At 45.5% G+C, this 22,551-nt stretch overlaps 1 protein-coding gene across 10 annotated transcripts in view; it reads right to left on the reverse strand.

Moving 5' to 3' along the window:
* Lar (tyrosine-protein phosphatase Lar) overlaps positions 1-22,551 on the reverse strand; it is a 291,572-nt gene that overhangs the window by 11,560 nt on the left and 257,461 nt on the right. For 3 of the 10 annotated variants that reach the window (XM_025305793.1, XM_025305789.1, XM_025305788.1), the window contains 8 exons: positions 13,453-13,563; positions 12,146-12,421; positions 11,480-11,764; positions 8,872-8,895; positions 8,218-8,318; positions 7,799-8,128; positions 7,393-7,543; positions 5,731-6,027 (listed from right to left, as the gene is read on the reverse strand). In XM_025305793.1, the coding sequence (XP_025161578.1) occupies positions 5,731-6,027; positions 7,393-7,543; positions 7,799-8,128; positions 8,218-8,318; positions 8,872-8,895; positions 11,480-11,764; positions 12,146-12,421; positions 13,453-13,563 (1,575 nt within the window). Of the gene's footprint in view, positions 1-5,730; positions 6,028-7,392; positions 7,544-7,798; positions 8,129-8,217; positions 8,319-8,871; positions 8,896-9,463; positions 10,014-11,479; positions 11,765-12,145; positions 12,422-13,452; positions 13,564-22,551 lie in introns of those variants that run through there. The other 7 variants (XM_025305792.1, XM_025305791.1, XM_025305795.1 and 4 more) reach the window with 5 other exon arrangements.

A 22,551-nucleotide genomic window follows, 5' to 3' on the forward strand; every position in this document is an offset into this window, starting at 1 on the left:
ATTTCTAGCGCGATGTGCTGTTTAAAAAATGGGGCCGTTTCGCGGCCCCCGGATATTAAAGGGTCATCGGCGGCTCTGCCTTCCGGCGTGGGCGAAATCCGATGACGTCGTCGACGTCGGGAGCGTTTTTGCCGTCCGTCGAGTCCGCGGGATCGCGGGAAACGCTCTGATGAGCGCGCGAACGACGAAAATACAAATCGGAAAAGATCTCATGAATATTGGTATTCAAATGTTTCCGCGGAAACGCCTCGCGAATTTTTCCCCCTTCCTCTCTCGGTCAATCAATATATCATCGCCGACCCATCCTCGCCGAGAGCGTTTGGGCGCAGAGGAGACTTTGCGCGCGAGTTTCCGAATCGACTCTTTCTTTTTTCCTCTTTTTCCTTTTTCCTTTTTCTTTTTTTCCCCTCCTCTTTTCCTCTACCGTTCTCCTCTAGATCGATCGCTTCCCTGATACTTATTCTTTTTCGGTACATCTCGTGTACGCTTTCTTACGCGTCGTCCTTCTTCCATCCGGTATCCTTTTACACAATCACTCACGCATTCACGCGCGCACCTTCCTGTCGCGATCTCGAATGGAACGTTATCGCTTGTAACGCTTGTCTCCTGCGCGACACACACGGCACCGATACTCGAAAAGAAATGAGCGAACGCTCACGGAAGGACGAGAGTGTTCGACCAAAGGGCAATTCCTCGCGCAGGCCTGCGCGGAATTGTTCCTTTCGTCGGGAGCGATGCACATTTTCCGCGCGATCGCTCGAGCGCGGATCGACGGAAGTCGGTATTCGCGTACTGGATAGCGGTCGTCTTTTGACGGACAGGGAGAAGGATTGATTGGACCGCGTGCGCGGCGAATTCGCGCACCGCTCCGAGGCGAATCCGCGCGCGCGTTATTCGCGGCGGGAGAATATGACGCGCGGCCGTCGTTATTATCATTTCAGTCATTATCGGGCTTTCCGCGGGCGCGGCGTTCGCCGTTCGCCGAGATCGCCTCAGGAAGGAGCTTCAGATTGCACGACAGTCAGTCGACAGTGGGGGTGCTTTTCGTGGGTGCTTTCAGTGCTGGTGCTCGGCGCGCTCGCGCGATATATATAGACATATAGAGAGTTATATATATATATATCGCATCTCGTCTATAACAATATTTATTCAGACGTGTGTAGCTGCTGCTGTGCACGGTGCTCTCTCTCTCACGCACGCGGAGTGTGAGCCTCGTAAACGCCTCTACGTGTTTACGCATACACCCGCGCGCATCCGTGTTCTACGTGAATGCGTGCACGCGTGTGCCCTCGCAGCCGAATTGATCGCAAAGCGGGTGCTCTCGAGAATCGGTGCACAGAAGGGATGCGAGACGAGACTACGTTCGACATCGCACGGGCGAGCGAGCGAACGAGCGAGCGGACGACGAAGGACGAACGAACGAACGAACGAACGAACGAACTGTGCGTGCGCTCGTGCGCTCGTGCGCTCGCGCCGACACCGCGCGCACGCGCGCGCGCGCGCGCGACTCGCCGAAGTGCGTGTATGCGTGCGTGGTGGGTGCGAAAAGTACGAGAGTGAACACACGTTGTGCTGCCGAGTCGTACGCGACTTTAGTGCGGGTGCCTGTGCTCTCACACATACACACACACACACACACACACAAACACACACACACACGCACACACACACACGTGCGTGACGGTGAGACAGTATATGTATATATACTATATGCCCATTCGCAGCCGGTGATATCTCGGTAAATAGTGAACGATACGACAGTCATAATACGCAAATACGTATGCGTAGAAGATACGTATATGTATGCTATACACGACGGTGAATTTTTGTGCTTGACAATGTGCGAGCTTACACGGCAGGGTGCTTTCAGCAGTGCTTTTTATCGTTTCGCTTCGCTCTGCCGAGTCTGCTTCAAGAGGGTACCGGACGGGCACTGGATCAGTCGCTCCGTGAACGGGACAATGCCGGGAATAGGGTGGTCGGAGCGACGTGGTGGCGAGAGGCGAGAGGGTGCAGCCGGGCGGGCGGAGAAACGAAAGAGGATCCGGGCGAGGTTCCATAGTGGCGGGAGGGACAGAGAGAGAGAGAGAGACAGACAGAGAGACAGAGAGAGAGAAAGAGAGAGAGAGAGAGAGAGAGAGAGAGGGGCGTAAGGGTAGATCGTTACGGACGCGTCGGTACGACTTTTCGTTCAACAATCGTGACGACACAATACCCGCGCGACGAATCGCACTTTTAACGCGTATCTAACGAATATCTCCGTAGTCTGCGCGAGATAAACGGCCACGACTCGTTACAAATGTTTTATTTCCTTTCTTCCGCCTTCTTCTTCTCTTTTTCTTTTTCTTACTGTGCTGCGCCTTCGCCTTTGCCCGCCCCCGCTCGCTGCGAATCCGTCGCAGCTTTCCGCTTTTTCGTTAAATTATATGTACACACACACACACACACACACACACACGTGTGTGTGTGTATATTTCTTTTTTTCAATCTCGCGATTCGTTGTTTCTACTTACTCGCGCGTTGCGAAACTTTTAACGACCGGGTCGTACCGCGCGTCGCCTCCGCACCGAGAGGGAAGTTACGATTAAAATGATCCCAGGGAAAATACCGCGGCTAACGACCGGCTGGAGATTTATTTTTTCAACGACTATGCGTATAAATATCGTGCAAACAATTTTTCCTCTCGGTGTGCCGAATTCGTCGGTTCGTTCGTTACGGGGACCGCAGAAGGGGCAGAAGAGAAGGGGGCATGTTATGGGTGGTGTGGACGTTGTTTGGTCGTTGGGCGAAGGACGAAAAACGTTCGACATGCGGGCTCGACCGCGGCAGCCCTTGGCACGGGCTGCTCGGGCAAGAACGGGTTCGGGGACGGGAAAGTAACAGAAAAGCAAAACTGTCTCATGCATCGGCATGCCATTCATAGGATGGATGGTATAATGTGAACGTATTCGTGTCAGGGAGCGTGGTTTTGCAGACTCGGCACAGTTCGGCGGATATCTTGGTGGTGTGGAGACGGATAGGATGAGGGATCGTTGGGAGGATAGGACGCGGACGTGTTCTCGGGCTTTCTTCCGTTTTCGTGAGACGGGGGAAAGAATTTCACATGAATTTCCGGAATTAGGCGGAGACAGGTGGAGGAGGAGAGGGCAAGGTGGTGGAGGAATTTTTAAACAAACGAAGGCATGCTCTAAACATGTGCAAACGATAGGTAGAACTAAATCTCAACTAAAGACAGAAGAGCCTTATATATCAGAGATATAGAAATATATATATGTGTAATATATATATAGTGAAAAAGTGCGTCATATATATACATATATACATATATATGTATATATATATATCTTTTTGTGTGTGAGATAACATTCGCTAGAGTTTTTATATATATATATACGTAAGCGCTTCACTCGCAAGCTGTCCCTCGCTTTGCCATTATTTTCGTGTGTGTGACACGCGCTTCAAACGAGTCAACGTTATCTAATACCGTAGCGCGTCACCTGCTTGTTATTATAATTTACACGAGGAATATACACACGCAAACGCACACACACACACACACACATAGTGGTGGTAGTTACGATAAGACGCGATCTGATGGGAACGGAAATAATGGCACGCAGGACAGCCAGCCTGACTTCTATCTTCATAACACGTGGCAAGAGTGAGTCAATGAACTAAAGGAGAGAAACGAAACATCTTTACTGACGTAACCACGGTAACCACCAGAAAGAACACTGAGTGTAATGAGTACATATTATTAGGTAGTTGATATATTACGATAGTGTGAATAGATCTTAAAAACTAGCTGTTCAAAACCTGGATCATCCTCCTGCAAATGCTTTAAGGGAAGACAAAAACACGTGAGTGAGTATAATTATAGGTAATTAATTAGCGTGTCAAAATAGAGATATCCAAGTTTTAAAAGTGGGGCTGGGGTGAAAAAAACCAACGGCAACGAACAAAGAGAGAGAGAGTTGCGATTAGGCCCTGTAAAAAAACGGTAAGAAAATTCGTTTCTTTCTTTAATATTTCTCTTTAATAGCTGAGCTCAAAAATCGGTTATCAGCTTCTGAAAAATCCGTGGCTGCGTGAACCTGGAAAAAATATCGTGGGCACACTAAAAGAGGGGGTTGGGGGTTGGAGTTGTTCTTTTTTTCTTTTTCTTTTTTTTTTTTTTTTCGGGAGGTATACGGGGAGCTAGAGAATAAGTCGTTGGAGATGTTCTTGCCGCAAAAAATCCAAAAATATAAAATCTCGCCAGCCAAAAAAGTAGGGCCATCATCGTTTCGTGTTTTTTTTTCGCGCCGCGTGAGTGCCGCTTCGTAAAAATCGGACGGAGGGCTCAGAGGAGTGAAGGAGGTTGCGAAAAGAACGATAGGAAAGCGATCGGAGTAGAACGTGATTGGAGAGGCACGAAAAATCCAAAAAGTCGTGCGCGCTCAAAACTTTTGTTCGCGCAAAAAAAAAAAGTACAGAGGAGGTAATCCGACCGACCGGAAAAAAGGGCCGTGTCCGTCCTCTTTTCCTCTCTCGTCACGACGAGGGCGATTCGACAGTTCGTTTCTCGAAAGTATAACTGTAAAACACAAGAGTGGCGTGAGAAGGAGGAAAGCTCATATATATATAATATAATACAGTTTAATATATATATATATATTATTGTACATAATGTAATTTAACAGAATGTAACACAAATGCAATGTAAGATAACGTGAGTGTAGAATCATTGGAGAAAAAAGATTAGACGAGACAGAAAAACACAGAACAGAAAGTCGTGATGAAGGAGCGAGAGTAATTTGGTTTCAGAGATGGGAAAAAGAGACACAGAGAGAGAGAGATAGAGAGAGAGAGAGAGACAGAGAGAGAGAGAGAGAGAGAGAAAGAGAGAGACAGAGAGAAAGAGCGAGAGAGAGAGAGAGAGAGAGAGAGAGAGAGAGAGAGAGAGAGAGAGAGAGAGAGAGAGAGAGAGAGGAAAGAGAGAGATAGAAGAAGGAGAAGAAGAGAGAGAGAGAGAGAGAGGAAAGAGAGAGATAGAAGAAGGAGAAGAAGAGAGAGAGAGAGAGAGAGAGAGGAAAGAGAGAGATAGAAGAAGGAGAAGAAGAGAGAGAGAGAGAGAGAGAGAGAGAGAGAGAGAGAGAGAGAGAGAGAGAGAGAGAGAGAGAGAGAGAGAGAGAGAGAGAGAGAGAGAGAGACAGATCGAAGTGACGTTAACGGAATCTGAAATCGAAAGTATGTATATAACAATGTATCATATACGTAATGCATTCACCAGATCAAGAATGACACGGCGTGTCGTTGCAACCCGCACTGGAACCGCGCGTAACATAACCGGACTGACTTTTGGCGGGCTTTTATATTTTTGGCTCTCGGATGAGGCGCGTTATTACTTCATCCCAATAATATTTCTCTCGCGCGAAGGTTAGCGTGTGAAATTCGTAGCGACCGGCGTTCGGGTTTGCGCTCGTTGTCGCTCGTTGTGCGCGACCTGGGGATCTTCGTCCGATGTAGCTCGAACGTCGAAATTTCGTCCGATTCGTATCTCGAGTCCGTCGGAATTACACGCGTAATCTCTCATTCGGTCTCAACTCGAGTGTGTGCGCTCGTGGCAGTTCTTGGAGAACGCTGCCGCGTCAACGCCCTGACGCTGCGCGTCACCACGGATTTTACACGTTATTCCTCGCGTGCCTCAGATAAACAGAGAGACTTTCAGTCAGTGTCTGTGATACATACCGTCCTCGTGAGTTCTGACCGAGATAGGATAACTCGGGGGCCCGTCACCTACTCTGGTCCCGGCCAATACCCAGATCCGATACTCGGTCCACTTTTTGAGCTCGTCCAATACGAAACGCGTGTCATTCAGTTTGATAATCTTCGCCTCGGAGTCGGAGCGACCGCTCTCGACGACTTGCAGTCTGTAGTAGGTGATCCTCCCGTTGGAACGTTCAGCGGCCGGCGGCTCCCACGTTACCAATATGGACGTTGGGCTGATCGCTTGGCCGGTTACATTGCGAGGCGGAGCCCCGGGGACTGTATAACATTCAGTTGTAGGAGGGGGAAAAAAACAAAATCGGGGCGGGGGTGTAATCGGCAGTTACCAGCCGATCGTACCGGACTCTTGCTTGAGGCTCAAAGCCGAGGGTACGAAGAGAGAGTCTCGCCGATCGCGAAAATACCATCGAGGCCGTGCGGAATCTTTTTTTTTTCTCGTCAAACCATCAACGATCCATCCTATCGGTCAATGTTATAACATAAGAATCACAGGTTTTAATACTTTCGAGCGAACTTGAGACCCGTCGAGATCTTCTCGACGGATGTGCGACGGATGTACCTCGTCTCTCGTCGCAATGGACGCTCCGCGAATTTCACGCCGGAGTAACGCGATCGTTCGCGCGGCAACGGCCAACGGCCGTGAGAATACGCGAAGTGAATACGGAAGTGAATGACGGAACGGTCAGTTAGCGCAATGAACGAGGCGGAGTCAATCGACGTATTTTCGTATTCTTGGTTTTGACAACCTCAACGCTGAGACACGTGCGCACAGTCGACGGTGACTGTCGTGGGATAGCAACGAAAGTATACGTGACGATCGGTCAAGGTTCAGAGAGGTGTAAAAGTACTCAAGGTAAAAAAGTCATGAATCGATCCTTGAACAGTCGAAAAAAGACGTGATTAGAGACAGGTTCGTCCGGAGCGGCTCGCGTTAACTCGATGCGCGACGCACTGAGTTAACGAGTACGTTTATAATTGCAAGGGAACGAGACAACGAAAAACTGAAGAACGGACGTAAATCATATATTATCGAGAATGAAAAGAGGTGCCCAAAATGCACACATATATCAATGCAGTGCTTAGTGCAATTTATATGTATGATATATACGTATATATATAGATATATATATATATAAAGTGGCATCCAAAAACGGCTTTCTTATTTGCAACGCATGCAGTCATTCTCACTCTCCCACACTTCACGTTTCGACGTTAATTCTCTATCTTCCCGTCTTTTCCGTTTCTTTACGAGAATACGCTCTCTCTTTTCCTTTATCTCTCTATATATATTGAACGCGTACTCCGGACGTAAGGTCCTTCTTATGGCTCTCTCTTTTTTTCTTTTTCTTTTCAAGGTGTTGTGCGTCGATAGCTTACGCTACTTGCAGGAGCGTCTAGCGCTACACCACCTCCTACCTGCTGTGCCATCGCGATGCATGATCGTCGGTTCGCGTAGGACCCGGGTCGCGTCACCCCACCGCGAATTATCATTCGCGACGGAATGTCGAGGCAGTCGGCCACCCTGTCGCGGCCGCCGACAATCACGGATCGGCATGCGTCTGGCACTCCTCGCTGCGTGAACTCACTCGATTTCGTTTCTTGCGCTCTGTACGTTCTGCTTACCGTACTGTTTGGTGCGAACCGGATACGGTATCGTCGTGGCACCCTCCCCTCTCTGACTCCTCGCTGCCAGCCACACGTAGTACAAGGTGTTGGGATACAAGCCGGTCAGAGTGTAGTTCTCGGTGACCGGTATCCTGCGATGGTGCTTCTCCTAATCAAGAGAAACGCTGTGGTTAATCACGAATGACTCTTTTGATCGTTCCTTCCAACACTGCTCACGAGGATCCGAAAATTGTATCTCTTGACTTTTCAGTCCCTCCGGTATCCGGACGATTAGGAAAAGAAAAAAAAACGTTGCTCGTTATGTGCCCACGTGAAGTGAGCGCGAGCGCGTTAACGCCACATCCGGGAAGGGGATGAGTGAGAAAAGAGTGAGGAGAGAGACAGGAAGAGGTGGGTAGTCTACCTTGGCGTAAGTGTCGTTCCAATACAGCTCATAACTGAGAATGTTCTCAGCGCTATGAGCGGGCTTGCTCCATTGGAGCGTTACTTTGGTCTCCCCGATGTCGACCGCCGTTAACATTTCGGGCTGACTCGGTACCCCTTGCTGCGTTTTGATTTGCACCGGTAGACTGAGCGGTCCGGGACCGACGCTGGTCAGCGCCTGGACTCTGATGGTGTAGATGGTGTGCGGGGTCAGCTCTGAGATCGTCGTCAGCTGGCTGTTATCCACCATCTGGTACTGCCACGACGCCATCGGTTGATTCGAGTCGGTCGTGTAGTACACTTTGTATCCCTGCGCGACGACACGAACGACGAAAATTAGCGAAAGGAGCGCTTCGAGAACCGCGGGGACCTTCGAGAATTCGGAAGAGAGCTACCGACCGTCACTTGGCCATTCGGAGTTTCCGGTTCGTCCCACTGTATGACCATCGTGCTGGAGCTCAGTGGCCGTACCTGAACTTTCCGCGGCGCTGTACCGGGTTCTGAGGAAAAGAGGTGCGCGCGCTGTTATTGCACAGGGATAAGCGAGTGACCGGTTAAAATTGTACACACGAGAAATGACGATAATAATAAACACCCACTAGTCATCGCAATGAGGCAGAAGAAAAGAAAAACCCTCGGGAAACCATGAGAACCAAGGAACGCGTGCAACCAAAGGGTAGAGAGGCAGGGAGGGTAGGAAGAAGAGACGGAGAACAAAATTCGGTAGTCACTCCTGCAATCTTCCTAGTATGTAACACAACGTTAACTGCGGCAATGATCGACAAACACACCGTTCAAGCGGTTCCATACCGCGCATGATTAACTACTTGAGGGATATTCCCACGGAGATATACGTGTTGATATGTGCGTCTCAAGGACAATAGAGTGTGAGCGCGTGCGTCAGTAAAATGATAATCACTTGCGCGAGTGAACAATAACAACGGTACAACGGGATATCGGAGGAAATGAAGAACTAGAACGGGAACACGAACAGGCAAAGGGGCGCGGCGGATGATATCACTACGGCACACTTAGTATTATAATTTCACTTACTGGCACCTCCATTCGTCGATTCCGCTATCGAGAAAAAAAAAAGAAAACGTCAAATGATTATTGACAATTCTCAGTGGGTAAGTGGGCGTAAGTGCGGGGGTGAAAATACGAACTGCGCGAGCGAGCGCTTCAACCGCCTCCTTCGTATTTCCACGGGGTGAGAAGTGTGCTACTATATTTGTAGGAAAGGTGCAATTTCGCGTGCTGTCTCTCCCCGCGTACTCGTTTCTCGTCTCCTCTTTTGCAAAAAGGAGACGGGGAGACGTTGTGACGGAGAAAGATACGGTTATGAAGAGATAGATAGAAAGACAGACAAAGAGAGAGAGAGAGAGAGAGAGAGAGAGAGAGAGGAGGGGGGAGGGGGAGAGAGAGAGAGAGAGAGAGAGAGAGAGAGAGAGAGAGAGAGAGAGAGAGAGAGAGAGAGAGAGAGAGAGAGAGAGGCTGAGGATATAGAGGCGAAAAAATACACAATGACACGAGACGTCGAAGCGCGACGCGCTGGAACGGCCCCGCAAAAAACACTATAACACATTGGTGCAACAAAGAGCAAAGGGGGTTGGTGGTAGGTGAAAAAAATTTTCTTGTCACTTACATGGATCAAATCGTGCGTCCACGGCGGACAGCATGGAAAAAAGTACAGAATTTCCCTCAAAAAATGTGCGTAAAAATTCGCTCCTCTTTTTTTACGGGTGATGTACAAAAATTCTATCTACGTGCAAAAATCACGCTCATGTCGGAGTAGTGCCGTTCCTCCACTCCTTTTCATTATCGTTCCCCCGCGGCCTCTCCCGCGCGAATGTACATAGGGACCACGGGTGCGCGCGCGAAAAAAAGGTCATCGGGTCGAAGAGTGCATCTCGCGTTTTAACCGGCGGAATAAACTCACTGCGACGCGCGTTATGCAATGCTCGTTATGAGGCGTGAAAATGGAACGTGAGTTATTCGTCAGTGGGATTACTTTATCGTAGACATATCGTAGACAGATGTCTGATAAAGTCACTGTGTGCATGTATGCGTGTGCGTGCGTGTATGTGTATGTATACTGGACGATCCGAAATTCCTGCATTCGGAGTACAGGACATGATACTTTATGCTGAAACAAACAACTTTTTCCTTTAGCAAAATTGCGTCCGACAAGTAGTTTTTGCAGGAGAGCGTGTTAAATTTAACGAATAAGCGCTCTTGTCTATGTATAGCGCTCAGGGCCGGCGCGCGCGCCTCACTCACCTAGTCCGTGATTAGTAATCATAAGTAGTGTCTTTTAAGACGCTCATACGGTTCTGTTGTGATTAGTTGTGATGATTTATTTTCTTAATCAACTTGACCATTGAGGCTATAGCAATATTCCTCGCAATAATCGAAACATGTAAGGAAAGTATCGAAAGGCTAACGTGCATAAGCAATAATAAATAAATGTAGACCGTGACGTGAGTATATCACACAATTTGAATTTTAAATAAGTTCCTTGTATTTTCTATTATAAAAAAATTAAAAGAGAACTCTTAAAAGACGTTAATTCAAATATTTTACTCTTAATCACTCTTACAAATATGTATACTCCTATGTATACGCTTGATCAGTAAATTAATCTTTAAGTTTAATGATACTATTTAATTATCACGTAATTGTGCAATATTTGAAATAATAGAACGCTCACAACTCGCAAAACATACTACTATTTACATTTGTCTTTATTTTCAGATAACTTTGTGTAACCAGGCAATATTTTATTCATTTATTACGTAAGAAATAAAGGCAGTACTTATTTTATTAACTTTTCATTATTTGAGCAATACAAATACAACAGCAGGTCAAATCCCGGTATTGTTCATAATCGATTCTTATTATTTACAATTGTCTTAAGCACAGTCTTAAAATGTCGTAAACTAATCACAACAGAACCGTATGAGCGTCTTAAAAGACACTATTTATCATTACTAATCACGGACTAGGTACACGCGAGTGAGACGCGCGCGTCGGTCCTGAGCGCTACATAGACAAGAGCGCTTATTCGTTAAATTTAACACGCTCTCCTGCAAAAACTACTTGTCGGACGCAATTTCGCTAAAGGAAAAAGTTGTTTGTTTCAGCATAAAGTATCATATCCTGTACTCCGAATGCGAGAATTTCGGATCACTCAGTATATATGAAGATACCGTCGTGATTGATTGACTCGACAGATGTTATTAGAGCAGGTTGAGTTTGATTATATACGATGAGTAAGAGGCGACGAAACTGGCGAGAGAAGTACATTGATGAAATCTCAGAGACATCTCTGTGGAAACGACATTTCCCCCCGTGCGGTTTTTTTTTTTCCGCCCGAAGCGTAGAGGCGCCGACAGTGAGTTTCCGTTCGGGTGACGAATTTACTTCCAATTTCGTCGCAGCGTTATACACGTGATGTACGTTAATGACGTTGCCGACGTATATCAACGTGTACGTGTATACCGAGATTTCGCGTTTTACGAAACTTCCCGCTCCGAGAATTCAGGCGCGTTGCATAATCCCGGGACCCGAGGGGGGAAAATGATCGTTTCCCAGCGTGATGACGCTAATGTATGCGCGACTAGAGGCTACAGAGCGATAGAAAATAGTGTGGGGTACTGACTTGTTTCACCAGTGGTGACTATCACCGGGGCACTTGGGGGACCACGCCCGATGCTATTCACGGCTATCACATAGAGCTCGTACTCCGTGTACGGGCTGAGACTCCTAACATGATAATACATAGTCGTGATACCGGATATCTCGGCGAATGCCTGGTTCACGTGCTTCGGTTTATGCTGAATTACGTAGTACTGCAGCTCATCCGGTCCTTTGTACGACCAGCTCAGCTTCACCGACGTCGCCGTGATGTCTGACACTTGAACGTTCTCCGGCGGTCCGGGAAGAGCTGCGAGGGGTGATCAGTACAGCTTTATTTTCGCAGCTGAGACGTCAATATCGCTGGTCTGTATGCACGATCTTCGTTGATCAAGTAGGATCAAGTAGTGTGCGTCTTAGCGTTAAAAATAATGACACACGTGCGGCCGAGTTTGTCACAGTCGAGAGCGTGTGCTCCGCGGTACGTAAATAGTTACTATCGTGCTACAAGGTCTTAGCGGATCGATTGGCTTTCCGGCGAAAGCCAGAAACGGACCAGAATGCAACGCGCGATTAATTGGCGCGCATCACGTGATCCGCGCTAATGTAACCGGAAACGTAAAAGCAGCAAGGAGCAGGATGGGGGGGGGGGCGATCTATCTGTAGTGGAATCGATGTGCTCGATACGAACATTGAACCTTCACCATCGCCGCGGCATCGATTATGCCGAGGTCGCTGGCGGCCGTGCACGTGTAATTCGCAGACTCTTGGATGTCGTTCAGCACCAGGACGTTTTTGCCGACCGGTAGGTTGTCGTCCGGCGTTAAGTCGGTCGCGGGGTCCTTTCTCCATTTGACGAAGGGCATCGGTGCACCCACCGCGACGCACGTGAGATTCAGCGATGCGCCCATCATCACCTCGGTTAGCAGCGGCGGAGGGATCGAGAAGGTCGGTGAAACGCGTCGTTCTGAGGAGTTTTCATCGTGTTTGGTCAGACGTATATTTTGACGGAGCTATCGCTACAAAGATACTTGGAATGAGATCGGGCAATGTATCTTTCGGCGAAAAGCCGGCGGTCGTTTATATTTCCTTTGAAGATACAGCCTGATTCGAGCAGGCAGATTATAAAAGGAACGCAGCGTGATTTGTTGCATCCCGATGCACAAGTCGCGTCTCGCGCGCGTCCACGATATATTCCCTATAATATATATATATATATATATATATTATGATTGTTCGCAGTGAGTGAGTTACATTACGTTATGATTGAGCCCGTGTGACCGCGTTTGTTTATTTACGAATAACATTAAATCGAAATGCAAATACGCGTAACGGCGCGTCCAATTAGGGAATAATTATGCACGCACGTACGTACGTTTTACGATCGTAAATTAACTGGCGCGCGCCGTGCGCGAAAACTCGCCGAGTGCGGCAAAACTCGACGCTCGATCGTTTCAAAGGGGACCTGGGGATTTAGCAAATCGCGGTCACGGCGATTAAATCGCAAATGCGAGCAGTCGACATTCGAGATCTTGCCGCGAGAACGCAAGAAACGACAAGTGTCGACGGTGTAACGTGCGCGACGTGAGTCGCGCGAGTCCTTTGTGCCGCCCGTTTAGTTTAATTACGTCCTAATTGCGTTACATTAATTTTAATTACGAGCAGGAAAACGCCTACGTTTACGGCATTGACGTGGCTCTGTGCGCGAGCGACGAGTGTGCGCCGCATTCGTTATTTCATCTACAAACACGTTGTTCCCTTTGCGGCGTTTCAAAAAGCCGCTAACTTTTCTTCGGATGTGTCCCCTCCCCCCGCCCCCCGCCCGTATTCTTTTGTTTTTCCAACGGTGCGTCTAATAAGATACAACGTAAATTACATTTTCTCTCTTGCGAGAACACTGAGACTGTGTACTCGTTAATTAAGCTAGAAAATAAATGTGCACTTGCACGTCTCGACCCGCGCGTGTGGATGTTAATAATAATAATCAAATATACGTACGTTTCACATATAACGTGATTGACTTGGAGTACTCCGTGCCCACGGTGTTATTAGCGACGCATTCATACTTTCCCTGATCTGTTACATCGGATTCGGTAATCTGCAAGGCACCTGAAACATAAAATGCGATATTCTCGAACAGCGTTCCTCTCAGGATTTTCTTGTCGAAAGAAAGATCAATGATGCGATCGCAGATCTCGCGTATGTCATGTCAATAGAGACAGTTTGAATTCGGCGTAATATGATTCTTGGATTCTTGGAACAGACGTAAATAAGTATTGTGAAGTTTGAAGCGAGTTTCTCGCAGGTATGCTTTGAAAACACGAGTTGTTTTTATTTTCAGCTAACGCAGGCATCAACACTGATCGGCAAGGTCGGCGACTGGTGGGGGGTAACCGTGCCTTCCCGATTGTTTGGTTTCGTACGCTTATATATAACTCCGTGATTGCGGAAAGGACGTTGCGCCTCGGGCCGACGAACGACGCGCATACCGCGACGCAGAGTAGTACGAGTGTCGGTTAATACGCGTTTCTTTGTCTCCGAATCTTACTTGCGCGAGTGTTAGTGCTCTAGTATCAGTGTCATCGCCAGTGCTACGATGGAGCATCCGGAGTGCTGCGACGGAGTAACCAGAAGGAGGACATCGGATCGAGAAGTCAGGATGGAGAGGACTTGGAGTGCGCCGAGAGACGTGGACAGATACATCATGTATGGTATTCGAGGTACCTTGAGTCATTTATTTACGCAGGATTTTTCTGATTTTAACGGACCTTACTCGAAGTAAGGACATACCCGAGTCGAAATTAGATCAGCATTCATAGTTTGTCATCTGAAGAATGATAAAATAGCTTGAGATTTGATTATTCGTTGACCTAATTTCACGTAACATGAGTTCTACTTTTGTTTTCTCATAAAATATGAATGTCTGCTCAAGCAAGCGAATAATGGTTTGTGAATACAAATCTGTAATTATATTCTCAATAAAAAATTGCACATAATTTAGAAAACTATGAATAATGACCTTAGAATCTGATATGAATTTTGCAAGTGTTGATTTTTATTCGTCTAATAATGCTCAGACTGCTGTTTTCGTTTAGAATCTGCTAATGTCCGTTTCTCATTCTTGGTTATCTTTCTTATTGTACCGAATCTGAATTAAAATCTCTATTGGTGAAACAGCATTATTAGACGTAACCGTTGTCTTTGTCTTTGCAGCTTCAGCTCTTTTGAGAGCTACAATTCTCATCATTCTCATTAGAAAAAAGAAAAGAAAAAAAGAAAAGAGAAAAAAGGAAAAGAGAACTTTAAGAATGATGAGAATAAAATGTGTTATTTTTCATATCCATTTCCTCTAATTCTTATATGATTATTTAATCCTTATATATTTATCTCACGCGCAGTTCTAACAAAGGCAGTTCTATTTACGTTTCTCTCTTTGCTCTCTTTCTTGCGCTGTGAAGCGAATATATAATCAACGTCAACAAAAATTGCTCATTTCAATTAAGAATATAAGGATTAAGTACATATACATTATCGAGATAAACGAGTATTAAATAACTGCGGAATACGTCGCTGTTGAAGACTCAATCATGGGCGAGACTGCGAGAGTAGCCAGATGTAACGTTCAGGTAGGACAAAGCTTGTTCACTATTGCGCATCGAGATTCTGCATTGATTTTTCAAATTGGATGCAATTTGCAGGATTAATGTAGAATTAATATTTCGACTCGGGAAAGACTTTTTTTTTTTTTATCAAATCCTAACTTGTAGAAAACTATCGATTTGAATGTCGGCAAGAAAAAAACGCAGACACTTTCGTCAGATATTTGACAAAACGCCGGATCGGTATTTATCCAACGCTTAAAAATTAACACGGAGAACGTTTTAGTTGGATGAATAAATTTTCCGGTGAGATATGAACTACTCGGAAATTCCAGTTGGAAATGCCAGAATTCTGTTTAAGTTAATCAGAAATGTCAACAATTTAGACTGAATTCTGATAATTTGAAATGGAATTCCGGAATCGTTTATACTTGACGAGAAAATTGTCCCATCCAACGAAATATTTTTCTCCCTGCAGTGAATATACGACGAGGACAGCTCTGTGTTTTTAAATAGACATCTATATCTATCTCTCCTCCGCTCTCCTCCGTCAGGCCTTTTACTCTATTTTTCCATTGCTAATAGAGTTCCTACCGCGTCCGGCGGAGACGTTGGGTTCGGTAGAGTCGGAAAAGGGTGACCGACCCGTGTCGCCCTTGTCCCTCGCTCGCCCTTCTCGTTCCGTACATTCCGCTCTCCATCCGGCTTGGTTCGTGCGGGTGCACCTCCGCGATGCATCAACCCCCTCATTTAGAGCGCGATACCGCGATGATGAACTGGCCGTTGCGAGGCGTGTGATTATCTTCGCCGACGTCACTGCTGTATAATTCAAGTCCCCGCGATCTTCTCCATCCACGAACGGCACCGCCCTGCCCCATTCGCAAAGTAAACACCGGCGAACCCAGGAATTCCGAGGGAGGGAGGGATGGGCAAGAACGCGGGGGTCTAGAGAGCCCCGGGGTCGATCGTTCGTTTTCAACCCTTCTGACGTGGAGATTTTATAGGAGGTGGCGGTTATAATTAGGGGATGATTGCGAGCGGGATAAGCGGCAGCGCGAGTAATGGAAATAACGCGGGGGATTCGACGGCGTCGAGAGTTGCACGCCGCGCATCGAAAATAATACAGAGTACAGTGCGCCGCCTGGCCTCCGATGGGTCGTGTACATCGTCGGAATAGGATGCATTGAAACGGAACGCGACAAACACGGACGAGAGGGTTTTTACTTCGAAACTCGCGGTGCTACGAATATTTTTTTCCCCGGAAGACAAATACACGGACCGCCGCGTTGTTTCTCTTGCGACCGGACGAAACGCACGCGTCCTCCCTCGTTCGCTTTCTCCCCGTCTCCCCCCAGCCCTCTCTTTCTCTCTCGCTCTCTCACTCTCTGATAAAAGGTTGCGTTTTGATATTATGGCCTGGAGTAAAACGGAGCCCGCGATTATTGGTGCGCGTGACCATTCGCGGCGTGTCTATTAATTTCGCGGCCTGGCGAATTTTGCTCGATTTCGGAATTCGTTATCGGGCCGAGAGAGTTCTCGTGCCGTCACACACGTGACGCAATTAGCGGATCAAAATCTTAGAATCGCGCGTTTGAACCAAACGCTAGATTTTTCGCACAATTTTTCCCGGCACAGCGCGCTCCCCTTCGGGGAGGAAAGAACTCGGGTATAGAGAGTCGAGTGTGAGACTGGCCGACCGTGGAAGGAGGAGGGAAAGAAGAGGGTGAAAGAGTAAGGGTCGAGGGTGGAGAACACTCCGTCACGGGCGGGAAGCGAGGCGGACTGATATCGCGTACGATCGGAATACATAATCGTGCTTCATCTACAATTTTCCGTGAGCCGACCGGCAAGGCAAGCAACGCGCGCACCGCCTCGTCATATTGTTATCCTCGGGCGCCGGGGTCACGTGTGTCCATTGTTAGCGTCGCGGAAAATGTTACACCCGCCGAGGCGGATGGCGTAACACGTGAAAAGCGCTTATTCACCCGCCCTCCGAAAATTCCGTTACGATCCTTTGTGTAAACTCTGACCGGCGGACACGTTAAGAATGTATCAAGACGTCGCCACATCGACCTGTTATTTCTCTCGGATTGAGAATCAAAGCCGCGATTACGATTTATCACGTTCCCGCCGCTACGGGATCCTTTCGATTAGCGTCACCACGGCATTGGGCCTGCGTTCTTATTGAAAGGCGTGACTATTGACGAATTAGTGCGTCGCTATTTCCCTCAATTACCGGAAATAACGTCGACAGATCGCGCCGAAGTAACAGCTTAATAACGTCGAAATTTTTTCGACGCGAGCTTATCATTGTTAGAAATACTTAACGTCCCTCCCCCCCTCCCCCCCCCTCTCTCTCTGTCTCTCTCTCTCTCTCTCTATCTCTCCTCTCTTCAGCGTACGGGTTTCATTAAAACCCGTTTTAATATCCCACTGGCTGGCCGAGTCGTAACTTTTCGCTTTATCGCGTACGTGCGAGGTAAAGAACGATACAGGATTAACGGGAGAACGCGCGAATTACCATTGGTTTAACGATAACATTTCTACGGGCGTAATAGCCGCTTAAAATATTCATAGGGCCCGTGAAGAGGGACGTGTCACCGCCGGCGACGAGCAATTAGATCCTGAACGTGAGACACGACGCAAGACTGCGATAATCTCACCGCGTGCGCTCTCGGACTTCCCCCCATTCTTTATAAATTTTATATAATCAAGGCACGCGAGCCAACCTTCCAAGTACGGCACGGTACGCGTACGCGGCGCAACATTACTGAACATCGGGTACAATTGTGTTAAAAGGTGCCGACACAATGGCACTCTTTAACTTTTCATAATCCCAGTTTACGGTATCGATCGGACCGAGTCACCGGGAATATTTCAGATAAGTAGGATAGATAATACGATATCTACCCGCTGTATAAAATCTATGTCAGCGAGAGGTCATTGTCTCTCTCTCTCTCTCTCTCTCTCTCTCTCTCTCTCTCTCTCTCTCTCTCTCTCTCTCTCTCTCTCTCTCTCTCTCTCTCTCTCCCCTTCTCCCTCTTTCTCGTGAAAGTACACGTTGGTCTACGTGCCGTTTGTGCTTCTGAAAATGGGATAAGTCGAAAGCCTCGATGCGACAAAAATGCAAAATCGTGGGTCCGTCCGCAATTATACTAGCGCGAATGGTGATATTGTAAAAAAAATTTCCTCGCATCGTTCGAAAAAGGAGAGAAAAAGAAAAAAGAAAATGACAGCTCATATATCTCGTTAAAGCACAAGCATCGGATATCTCCGGGAATTTCTCGCGCTGCTCTTTTATCTCTCCAAGATCGATGTAATATACATGCGTAAATGTCTAAAGTTCGGCTCTTGTTTTACGATGCACAAGGGGCACAAAAGAGATAGCTCGCATCGATTCGAGTGCAATTTTTAATATCGTACGTCCCGTATACAAAATTACGAAAACTGCTTCTATTTCCATGTTTTATTTGTGTGATCGTGGCGCGGTATAATGCCGTGTTTTTATTAAATAGTTGTTGCCCGTACATTTTGTTTTTATACTCGCAACGGCTGAATAAAAATAATAGGTGAATACCATGGTCCTCTCTCTATCTCTCCGCTAGGCCGATCGATATTGCCGGCATATGACAATTAACGATGCTCGGCAACTTCGATACCTAACACAACAGCGAATTTTTTTTTTCCGGAGGAAAAATCGGCTTCAAACTCGCCGAGGAATCTGTTATTGACGGTTAAGCGGCCGAGATTTATAAGCGAGCTATCCAGCGTTAAATCGCCCGGCCGATAGACCGGCTTGTAATTTTCAGCCCTTAGCCGAATCCGGGAAGGCACCGTATAAATAGCCCCTAACGATCCAACATTTTCGTCCAGCGATGCGCGAGCCCCTCTATTTGCATTTGAGTAATTACGTTTCTCGGCAAAACCGAAAAGTTCCATTTTTCAGTCTCTCTGTCATGCACGCGAAACACGGCGTGTTTCGATGTTGCGCGCGCAAAAACAAACAGCGAATAAACGAGCGATACGACGTATAATAAATGCGCCTCGGATTGTTTTCGAAGCGGACTGATTTAATTCGGACGAAACTTGGCGATCGACGGGCCGTTCGCCACGGGAAGTGTCGTTGAATTTTCTTGTGCGCCGGAAAATCGCGTTTCTCGCGAAAGCTCCGTGGCTTCGGGCGACACGTTTCGCCTGTCAGTAGGCGCGGCGACAGCATTTTTCTTTCCGTATGCTCTTCTCTCGCTTTCTTCTCCTCTCCTCTCCTCTCCTCTCTTCTCCTCTACACTCCTCACTCGGCGGATCCGGCACCACTGTGTCGGGGATATGCGGCGGCGGTACGAAAACGTATGCGGCGTAGCGCAAATGTATACGGCCGAGCTGCTATTTGTGTGTTTGCCGACCAATATTGAAATATCTTCTCTTATATTTAATATTACGGGAGCAAACGCGACGCCGACGTTACGCGCGAGTGTACGCATGCACGCACACGCGTGAGGCGCGTCATCTCGCTCTTGTTCGCTCTCCACGCTCGGATAGCACGCGTCGTCGCCGGGATAGAATCGAAGGATGAAGCGGGGATGAATTTGCGCGCACGGCTCGGTGAATACAGGATTCCATCCGGATAGAATACAAATAGGAAATATGTTTACACTGAAAGCATTCCGAAGTGTGTGCTGTGTGTACCTTCGATGCGTTCGCCGTACGCGGCGGCGTTGGCGCGGCAAAACGTTGCCGCGACACTTTTTAATTCCGACCAGTGCTTGAACATGAAGTTTCGCTTCGATTACGTTACTTTCCGCTCGCGGTTTTCGATCGTTAGCGGCGATTCAGAGACGAAGAGAGAGGTGAGCGAGAAAGAGAGAGAAACGTCTTGCCAGGATTTCTTGCAGACCGGTTCATTTCGACACATTCGGTATTAAAGTATTAGACATAGAAAGAATAAGAATGAAAAAGATTTTTTATATTAGTTAGTACAGAAAGTGCGTCGTACTTTTGTCAAATAGAGATGAGTACCAAATTTTCTACAAGTTAGGATTCATAGAGAAAACGTCAAATCTTTTGCGACGATGGAATTAAACAGCAATATACCGCAATTTTGATTTACGATATTGATCGATATTCGATTTTCGGTACTGATTTACTTTCTCATTTCTCTATAAGAGAAGAAGAAATTAATACGAATCGTTCGTTTATATATCCGAGTTAATTTGTTGAGTAAATTATAGGGGTAAGTACCTGAAAAATGAGAACAAATTGTCATTGCACTTGGACAATCTTCTGACACTGATTTACGGTATGGATCGATATTCGATTTTCGGTATTGATTTACTCTTTCATTTCTCTACAAGAAAAAAAACTGATACGACTCGTTCATTTATCCGCATTAATTTGATGAATAAATTAAATATTGATCGGTCTTCAATTTTCGGTACTGATTTATTCTCTCATTTCTTTATAAGACAAGAAAAATTGATACGAATGATTCGTTTATTTGAGTTAATTTGTCGAATAAATTAGACGGATAAGTACCTGAAAAATGAAAACAAATTGTCATTGTACTTGGACAATTTTCTGACATTGATTTACGGTATTGATCGATATTCGATTTACGGTACTGATTTACTCTTTCATTTCTCTACAAGAAAAAAAAAATTCATACGAATCATTCATTAATCCGCGTTAATTTGCTGTATAAATTAAATATTGATCGGTCTTCAATTTTTTCGGTACTGACTTATTCTCTAATTTCTTTATAAGAGAACAAAAATTGATACGAATCGTTCGTTTATGCAAGTTAATTTGTTGAGTAAATTAGAGGGATAAGTACCTGAAAAATGAGGGCAAATTGTCATTGCACTTGGACAATTTTCTGACACTGATTTACAGTATTGGTATTACGGTCTTCGGTACTGATTTACTTTCTCATTTCTTTATAAGACAAGAAAAATTGATACGAATCGTTCGTTTATCCGAGTTAATTTGTTGAATAAGATTAGAGGGGTAAGTACCTGAAAAATGAGAACAAATTGTCATTGCACTTGGACAATTTTTTGACACTGATTTATGGTATTAATCGAAATTCGATTTTCGGTACTGTGATTTACTCTTTCATTTCTCTATAAAAAACAAAATATTAATACGAATCGTTTATTAATCCCGCGTTAATTTGAATAAATTAGATATTGGTCGGTCTTCGATTTACGGTACTGATTTATTCTCTCATTTCTTTATAAAAGAAGAAAAATTGATATGAATCGTTCGTTTATCCGAGTTAATTTGTTGAACAAGATTAAAGGGGGAAAAGTACCTGAAAAATGACGACAAATTGTCATTGCACTTGGACAATTTTTTGACACTGATTTATGGTATTAATCAATATTCGATTTTCGGTACTGATTTACTCTTTCATTTCTTTACATGAAAAAAAAAATTAATACGAATCGTTCATTAATCCTCGTTAATTTGATGAAAAAATTAGGTACTGATCGGTCTTCGATTTTCGGTACTGATTTATTCTCTCATTTCTTTATAAGAGAAGAAAATTTGATACGGATCGTTCGTTTAACCGAGTTAATTTGTTGAGTAAATTAGAGGGGTAAGTACCTGAAAAATAAGAACAAATTGTCATTGCACTTGGACAATTTTCTGATACTGATTTATGATATTAATCGATATTCGATTTTCGGTACTGATTTACTCTTTCATTTCTCTATAAGAAAACAGAAAATTAAAATACGAATCGTTCATTAATCCGCGTTTATTTGATGAAAAAATTAGATATTGGTCGGTCTTCGATTTTCGGTACTGATTTATTCTCTCATTTCTTTATAAGAGAAGAAAAACTGATACGGATCGTTCGTTTAACCGAGTTAATTTGTTGAGTAAATTAGAGGGGTAAGTACCTGAAAAGCAAGAACAAATTTTCATTGCACTTGAACAATTTTCTGACACTGATTTATGGTATTAATCAATATTCAATTTTCGGCACTGATTTACTCTTTCATTGTAATATATGAAAAGAAAAAATTCATACGAGTCGTTCATTTATCCGCGTTAATTTGATGAATAAATTAAATATTGATCGGTTTTCAATTTTTGGCACTGATTTATTCTCTCATTTCTTTATAAAAGAAGAAAAATTGATGCGAATCGTTCGTTTATTCGAGTTAATTCGTTGAGTAAATTAGGGGGGCAAGTACCTGCAAAATGAGAACAAATTGTCATTGCATTTGGACAATTTTCTGACACTGATTTAGAGTATTGATCGATATTCGATTTTCGGTACTGATTTACTCTTTCATTTCTCTATAAGAAAAGAAAAAGATGGATACGAATCGTTTATTTACTCGCGTTAATTTGATGAAAAAATTAGGTATTGATCGGTCTTCGATTTTCGGTACTGATTTATTCTTTCATTTCTTTACAAGAGAAGAAAAATTGATACTAATAGTTCGTTTAACTGAGTTAATTTGTTGTGTAAATTATAGCGGTAAGT

The sequence above is a fragment of the Harpegnathos saltator genome, unplaced genomic scaffold, assembly GCF_003227715.2.
Source record: "Harpegnathos saltator strain DR-91 unplaced genomic scaffold, Hsal_v8.6 scaffold714, whole genome shotgun sequence".
In the NCBI taxonomy this organism is placed as follows: Eukaryota; Metazoa; Arthropoda; class Insecta; order Hymenoptera; family Formicidae; genus Harpegnathos; species Harpegnathos saltator.